The sequence below is a fragment of the Homarus americanus genome, unplaced genomic scaffold, assembly GCF_018991925.1.
Source record: "Homarus americanus isolate GMGI-L3 unplaced genomic scaffold, GMGI_Hamer_2.0 scaffold24260, whole genome shotgun sequence".
In the NCBI taxonomy this organism is placed as follows: domain Eukaryota; kingdom Metazoa; phylum Arthropoda; class Malacostraca; order Decapoda; family Nephropidae; genus Homarus; species Homarus americanus.
In genome coordinates, this window is record NW_024721079.1 from 3960647 (window position 1) to 3969572 (window position 8926).

Genomic DNA, 8926 nt, shown 5'->3' on the forward strand with positions numbered 1-8926 from the left:
ACCACCACCACGTACTTACTTTCTCACGCCTCAGGCAACACCTAGAACTACACCCCCCATCACATACACACACCTGAGACACCTGAAATATATCTGCGACACACCTGAAATATACCCGAGACACATCTATGACACACCTGAGGCACCTGTGTAAAGTGTATAAGTGTATTAAGTCTGGGAAGTGCACTGACAGTTTAAGTATAACGTTAAGTACTTAATGTTTAAGTATGTTAATAAGGCAAAGGTTAAGTTAGGTTACGTGAGGTTAAGTAAGGTTTATTAAATGAGGGTAAGGTTAGGTTAGGTTAGGTTAGGTTAGGTTAGGTTGGATTGGCTTGTTTATGGTAATTGTGCTGCGATATTATTTAACTGGCTTATATTTCGTTAGGTCTGTACAAACAGTATGTACTTTACTTATTGCAGTAAGACTACAGTATGTACACAATTTGCATATCGTTGGTATTTACGTATTAACATGTGGTCCTGTGTGTATATTGAGAGGACTGGTAGTTCTATATCCTACCTAACTGGGCATACATAATGACAGCCAATACCCAGTGTGTTCCCCGCTGGGCACGTTAAGTGTGGAGGGGTAGAACTCAATAGGACTTATACCCTCCCCTCCTATGTCGCCTCCTGGGAGAGGGAGGGAGGGAAGGAGGGAAGGAGAAGCGAGGCAGCAGGTGGCTGGCACCAGGGTGAGGGGACGTAAGGAAGGTGCAGGAAGGGCAAGGTTGGGTTATGGAAGGGGAGGGAAAGTGACCAGGACACCCAGGAGGAGGAGGAGAGGGAAGCCAGATGCCCCGGGAGGAAGGAAGGAAGCCAGGGTAGATTTAGGCATAATTACTAGGAGAGGAGAGGAGCTACTACAGGAAGCTCCTTAGTTGGACACATTTATAATAATTTGATATCACAATTTGGAATTATTGTAGAATCATTATGAATAAAGAAATATATTTATTTGTCTTTCTTACGACAGCGACCCCCGACGTGTAGGCAACTCTTAACCCCAACAGCGCTGGACAAAAGAAAGTCCACACGACTGGCGCGCACCCACCACCACGGCCACCATTGCCTAAACCTGTGACGTCAGACAACAACAATGGCGCCCCACCTGTCAACAGACCCCCCCCCCTCCTCGGCCCCTCCCTAACTTATGTGCCGGAATGCTCGCCTGGAATGCGGTGGGAATAGCTTCGGGAATGGCCGGGAACGCTCGGAATGTTGATTTTTCTCACGGCTGCTTTGTCCTCACCACCTGTCCGCCAGCCGGTGCGGTGATCGGCACTGATTTGCTTGAGACTCTTTGTCCCTCACCTGCGCGGCTGACTGACGAGGTTGTCATAGAAATCTATGCGTTATAGAATGTTTTGTCTATCATCTATTTGAGTGAGACATTTATTGAAAATATTTAATAAGTTACTTCCATATAAGTTACTTCCATCAGATGTTTCAAACTTTCTCTAAGTTAGAACTAAAAGTCACGGGTTAAGTCGTCTACAGACAATGATTCTCCCGATACGCAGAACAGCGTTGGTGTCGTATAGAAATCGACTTCCAAGATCATAAAAGTTACTGGCTGTGGTTGTGGTGCAGTGAGTGGCGGCCCAAGAGGGGAGGGGGAAAGGTAGGGGGACTTGGTGGTGGGTAGGATGGGGATCCGGGCCAACCTGTGTGGAGGAATCCGTCCGGCGGGCCCCCTCCGTTCCCACGCCTTCCCTCCGCTCAACAAGGACACAATTCCCGCCTCCGCCCACCACACCGAGACACACTCGTGTTTAGTTACGAGGCCTCTGCTTTCTCTAGGAAAACTTAAGACGATACGCAACTACTTCAAGGATTATATACAGTATCCGCTTAACATATATCGATTTCTGTCACATAAACAATGTTAATACGACGGAGTATTGTGAAACACCAGGATGCCGCGGGGAAGACTCAGTGTACTCATTCATAGCTTCTCACGCCCGCGCCCGCAGCCTTCTCCGGGTTATCAAGAACCCATTAACATGTCTGTGTCAATTGGCGTTCATCGACCACATAACCCCAGCGGTGCTAACTCCGGGAGATCCTATGTTGAAGGATAACAAACTAAGGTGTCCCTGTTCATCAAGTCCTGATCTCTCTCTCTCTCTCTCTCTCTCTCTCTCTCTCTCTCTCTCTCCTTTACCTTGTCGCTGATCCTCTATCACTAACTTCCTCTCCTGAAGCCTTGCTCCTGGACGGTCAGGTCATGAAGCCTTACCCTCAACTACCTGCCACTCAAAGTTTACTCCTGTATTACCATCGCTCTTGGAAGTCTGTGACGTTGGCAGAACAACGGTACTTGTGGCATCACGCTGTGCAGGCCCTCGAGTATAGCAGAGAACAATGACTAATACAGGAAGTGGCGGCATTAGCTGTACCTTCAGGGGGTAACTATAAGAGTTAGCAGGTGCGCGTGGGGACGTGTGGCTGTGTGCGTGGCTACCACTGTGGGCGCGTGACGGTGGTGTGGTGACACTCCCCCCAGGCCAGGAGGTTGGTAGCGGGCGTGGGAGGTGTCACAGGCGTGGGAGACAGTGAGGGCGCGGGGGCGGGCCGGGTCAGGGGAAGTACGAGTCGTAGACTGAGAACACTGGGAAACCGCCTTGGTGCTGGTGGCCACACCGGATCAGCAGGGACAGGTGGCCACCACGAGGAGTAGCAGGGACAGGTGGCCACCCCGGGAACTAGCAAGGACAGGTGGCCACGCCGGGGACTGGCTGGGACAGATGGGCACTCTGGTCAGGCCCTCACGAGACACACAGGAACAATAACAAAAGACTCTCCTAGCAAGGGACGTTACCTGAAGCTCAAGCACTGTTCCCTCATAATAAGTGGTCATGACTGAGACAGAGGGAGAGGGTGAAGGAAGATCGTCCTGGGTAACGCCGCCCCTGGTACAGTACAGTACACTACAGTATATGTGAACGGATTTTGGCCATTGTTTACGAGAAGTCACAGTTGACCGTGAAACGTTACGTCTCTACAAGGGGAAGTTACAGTTGTCTGAGAAACACTAGTTTTTATCCCGCGAGGTCAACGTTGTCTGTGAAGAGCGTTATTTTCCACACAGCTGACGTTATTGATGTCTTGTGAATCGTTAGTTTTTATCCGACGAGGAGGTATTGTCGTCTGGGGGAGGAGAGGGGGGTGTCACCTGGGGTATGTTACCATTATCTGAAGGGTGTTTAATATGTCTGGGGAAGAGATGGTGATACCTGGCCGAATTTTTACCTTTGTCTTGTGAGGTGAAACGTTAGTTGTATATCGAGAATGTTAGTTTTATATCGGGGGAACATTACTTTTATATCGGGGGAGGACGTTACTTTTATATCGGGAGGACGTTACTTTTATATCGGGAGGACGTTACTTTTATACTTTTATGACCCATGAAACGACTTTCTTTTGCCTATATTATTATTATAGCTTCACCTGGTCTAGTCATCACGACATAATACCTCACTGATCCACTACACTGATCCACTACACTGGGGGTATTTAAATATATTCAAGTAATAAATAATTATCTTTGTCATGCGAGAATTATAGGTAATATAATAAAGAGAGGGAAATATACAGAAGTGATGATGATCGAGAGAGAGAGAGAGAGAGAGAGAGAGAGAGAGAGAGAGAGAGAGAGACAAAAATTAACTCACGTCTTTCTTCATGGCATCAAGGATAAGACTCTTAAGCTCGCCGAGGCAGGTGTTAATTCTGGCCCTCCTCCGCTTCTCCATGATGGGTTTGTTACTCTGTAGGGAAGAAGAGGAGGAGGAGGAGGAGGAGGAGGATCTGTTAGTGACCTGTACTTACTGTATTATGTCTTAATACAGTGGATCACCTGAAGAATCTCCACCTTAACTTATTTCACCTAATGATTTACCATCCTAGCTTTAATTTAGCCTCATCTAACCTAACCTTACTTAACCTTACCTAACCTTACTTAACCTTACCTAACCTAACCTAACCTTACCTAACCTAACCTCACCTTATCTCACCTATCCAAATGTAACCTAACCTAACCTAACCTAACCTAACCTCATCCCTCAAATAGCATGACTGTGGTTAATTTTTGGGGGGTGAAATAACCTAGGGTGGAGATTCTTCAGGTGATATACTATAACATAATAAATCAAGCCTGTAATTTTTTTTGACTGAGGTGATTGATTAATATTATATCAAAAATACCATAGAAAGATTAAATTAAACCAATTGTTTTGTTTATTATCATCCCAAAAGTATATATGTAAAATAGGTTTATGTTTTTTTTTGTGTTTTTTTTATATATGCAAGGAATAAAGTGACCCATAATTTGGTTTGGTTTATTCTGATGATAAATAAACACGGAAAAGAAAATGATGATTGTGTACTGTATACCTTCCTGAGCTCGGCCTTAGAGAGGGGCAGGTTGTCGTGGTTGTGATCATCGTCATCGTGGGCGTGTGGGCCATCGTCTCCTTCGTCCTCTAGGTGCCCCTCGGTCATGCTAAGTACAGACAGCATCTTCAGCGCCTTCTACAGTATATACTTCCTGTCGGTGTACCAACTTCCGTATGTCACCCCCAACAGTACACACACACACACACACCCACTCCTTCCTCCACCACAACAACTACCACCGACTTTGTCACTCAATACAGGTAAATCACACACCTGAGTATTAATTAATAATCCTTTATATTATTTCTATCAAGCTTTAGTATAATCCACTGTTGTAAAGTCCTCGGTGAAAGTTTATCAAGTTGATTTAAATCCTTAGCACATAACTTTCTAAATTGAACACGTAATGAGTCAGGTGCGATGGTGAGGGTAATTAATCTTGGTCCTCCTCGACTCCGCTCCTCCTCCAGGTGAGTGTCAGGTGAAGGTGTGAGCAGTGTTGTCACCTGTGTCGTTCTCCAGCAGCGACTGAGGCCGAGTGAGGGACGTGTGTGCGTGTGTCGGTGTGCGCGACTGTCTGTGTGTGTGTGTGAACGGTAAGTGAGAAGTTCCCAACCACTCCCCCATCTTCCTCACCAACCTCCCTCCTCTACCCCCCCTCCCCCTCCATCCCTCCCTCCTTTCCTCTCTCTCTCCTCCCCTTCCCTCCTCTTCTCTCGACATTAATTCTTTTGCCTGACCCAGTACTGATGCATAGCCCCTCCTACCTTCCACTTCCTCCTCCTCCTTTTCTCCTCTATGGCAGATGTCCAGTCAAAACATACCCCCACCACCCCCCACCTCTCCCCACCCCCAAGTACCTCAATACGGGTTAGCTTTCAATCACTACCATCTATGCTTCTCTTCTCTCCCTCTCTCTCATCCACTATCAGTAATTAATTGGTCCTCATTACTACCGTCATCTCGTCTTATATAAATGATTGTTCTCATCTCTTGCCGTTGTGAATCTTATCGCCTGAAGATTAGTTTCCGAAGCTTATTTCACCCTAAAGTTAACTTAGCGAACCTAACGTTATCCTAACCTAATGCTAATCTAACCGAAGCTAATGATAACTTAACCAAACGCTAAACTAACCCAAACTAGCTTAATTAACCTAATCTGACTTAACCCAATCTAAACTATCCCAACACAACTTAACTTTACCTAACCTACCTTAACTAAATCTAACCTAACTTAGCTAACCCTAACCTAACTTAACTAAACCTAACCTAACACAAAATAACCTCATCTAACTTAACCAAACCTAATGCAACCATACCTAACTTAACCCCCCCCCCAAAAAGAAAATACGACTGCTACTTCTACTATTTTTGGTGGGTATAATGGCCTCCAGCCTCCCTCAATAGCCACACCTTCGCCGCTATTTTATTCCCTTAAAATTAACTATCCTAATAGTTAAGTAGCTCTCCTAGCTGTGTTGAGTTAGTTGAGCCGCAGGTCTATGCGGCATTCAGTGACTGTTGCCTCAAAGTCAATATCTGCGACTGTTGTCGGCTTTGGGGCCGATGCTCTCGTTCCCCTGAGGCAAACCAATGCAGACCTAAGGAGAGAGGACAGTCGACATCTCAACCAGGCTGCAACATAACTTCTGGGCTGCTGCTTTAGTTCAGATAACACCTCTGCGAGTCTGGTGTAAAAGCATCTTGCACTTGGTCCCATCCCGCCAAAGGTTGTGAACACTAGAGGAGTGAAGCTGCCTTGATCAACGTTCTGAATTCTCTCCCCATATGCCCTAATCTTGTCGTTCTCGTTCCTCTTGTGTGCAGCATCGAGAGCTAGGTTACGGTGACATGCGGCCATGGGATCAAAAATCCTGAAGTTAAAAAAGGCTCGCTGTCCCGGCGTCCAGAATCCTCGACCACTGACGTCCACACGGGCTTTGTTGCACGTGTTTCAAGTCCTGTGACGGAGGTTCTCACCGTCCAATGGAAGGCGGGGCGGTTCCACCATGACGTCGTGGCAGATTTCCCTCGGTAAATTTGCTGTTAGATCCCTTACTTCGTCATGCCTCATGCATACGAAGCCCCCCTTCTTGCTACTAGTACTACCAAGACTATTACTACTACTACTATTAATAATAATTCACACCGAAGCCATCTCTAAGGACTTACTGTTATCATAATCTGTTTCTATATCTGTCATCTTATCTTTGTCTTTTACGTGGGAAAGATTAAGGGAAACGAACAGCTCAGATAAAGGAGAAAATAGAAGAGGAAGAGGAGGAGAAAATTATTAAAGAAAAAGTACAGAAAGAAATTCGAATTGATGTGAAAGCAGTTTACTTATTTAGACGGGAACAATACAGAAATATAGTAAACAACAACTGGAGGAATTAACCCAACATACTCAAGGAATTAAACCATCATATTCAAGGGGTTAATACTACTACTACTACTACTACTACTACTACTACTACTACTACTACTACTACTACTACTACTACTTTGCTGTCACTCGGAATCGAGTATGACAATCATCCAGCTATGATACAATGATATGAGTTATTAAGGATGTCACCCACGTTGGAAGTTCTGAGGTGACTAAAGAGGCCGATACGGGACCGGCAGGGTCGTCCACAAACGTTGCACATGTGGAGGGCTAACTCTAGTGCGGGAGGGTCGGCGGCAGCGTCTTTCCGGCGTTGGCGCTTGTCTGCCTTGTTATGCAGTCGGGCTAACTTGAAGTATTGACACCTTCTTCTGTGGTGATCCTCCAAGCGCTAGTGTGTGGAGTGATCGTCTCCCAGGTGAGGGGGTCGATTTGGCACTTTTTCTGGTTTGTCTTAAGACTATCCTTATACCTTTTCAGTTGCCCGCCGGCGTTACGTTTACTATAGGTGACTGTAAAGTAGCTGCTTTGGCAGTCTACTGTCGACCATGCAGTAACATGGCCAGTCCACCGTAGTTGTTCATGGATAATGGTAGCCTCGATGCTCCTACAGTTGGTGTCAGCGAGAATACTCAAGGAATTAAACCAACATACTCGAGGAAATAAGTCAACATACTCAAGGGGTTAAGCCATCACTCAAGGAATGAAATCATCATACTCAACCAAGATGTCATACTGAAGCATTCAATCTTCTCACTGACCTTCAACACACCACATCGACTCCATGTACATGCTAAGACAAGTCGTGCAGGTAAACAAACAATGATAAACAGTATAACATTTCAACCAAGGATAACCACACCAAAGCCATCATATGTTCATTATCAGTAGTAGATTCTTTGTACAGAATAGAATTCTTCTTAGTCTGTGTCTTAACCCTGGGGGAAAGTGGCCAGGCAGGTGATGGTCTTAACACTGAGCAGCTATAGTGGGTTACCTCACCACTCTGGCAGGATGCTGGTCCACCCAGAGGTTGTTTCATCATCATCAAGAGTACCTGATAGTGTAGTCATTGTTTTGTGAATAAAGGTTTGTGTGTAGGGAGGGAGCCAGTCCTCTACTCCTGCCTACAATTAACCAAATATATACAGTATGCTGTGTATAAATACATACATACTGTATATGCACCTCGATTCCGTTAGCGGGGGGGGGGGTAGAGGGAGGGAGGGGTAAAACCTTTAAACAGGTCGTGTGCAGCGTGTATAGCTACTGGGGAGGAACGGTAGAGGGGGAGAAAGAGAGGGAGGGGCGGCAAGGGGAGGGGTGAGGGTCCACAATGAGAATAACAACAACAGTAGACCCCTGGAAGGCGGGAAACCCCCGGGCCTGGGACCGTAAGAACGATGAAAGAGAAACTGGGTAATTATCATAATATAATGACAAGTTCTAAACTCCTAATTATACACAGAAAAACTTTCCACCCCTCATATACTAACAGACAAACACTCAATGTGTGTAAGTGCATCATGAAATTAATTCTTTTCCGCGAATTAAAAGTGTCTAGTAACTAAAAAAGAACTCAAATTTAATCTTCAAGTAATCAGCAGAATAATAGTTAACAATCATCTATAGATACCTGTAGGAGTGTGATCATGTGGACGTCTTGGGTCAGTCACTTCTTAAAGGTACACACATTAAAGACCTGGATGACGTCACACGACTCTTACAGGTGAGAGACGTGGCCGCCGCCGGGAAGACTCCTCAGTGTGGCCGTGACCCAGTGTGTCTGTATGCAAGGCACTCACTGTCCTCACCCTCACCTCCTCTCATGCTAGGATACGAACGAAGACAGAGAGAGAGAGAGAGAGAGAGAGAGAGAGAGAGAGAGAGAGAGAGAGAGAGAGAGAGAGATAAAACTGAAGACAAAGATGAAAAGATAAAAAGAAAGATAATGATAGGAGAGAGAGAAAGAGAGAGAGCAGTTACACGTATCAAGGACTATATATAGCTATGATAAAGAGGTGTGTCGTGTCGATCAAGGTAAGTCAATGATTATCTGACCAGTATGACGCATAGTGACTGTAAGATCAAGGCATAAGAAAAGTTGTCCCTTTATTCTTAATTATGCTTCCC

At 45.6% G+C, this 8926-nt stretch overlaps 1 protein-coding gene across 1 annotated transcript in view; it reads right to left on the minus strand.

Annotated features, from left to right (window-relative positions):
- Positions 1-4988, minus strand: part of LOC121861340 (protein deadpan-like) — a 12128-nt gene extending 7140 nt beyond the window's left edge. Inside the window, exons 1-2 of the mRNA XM_042358989.1 lie at positions 4402-4988; positions 3681-3776 (exon numbers count right to left, since the gene is read on the minus strand). Coding sequence (XP_042214923.1) covers positions 3681-3776; positions 4402-4527 — 222 coding nt within the window. The 5' untranslated portion in view covers positions 4528-4988. The remainder of the gene's footprint in view (positions 1-3680; positions 3777-4401) is intronic.
- Positions 4989-8926: the final 3938 nt, after the last annotated feature.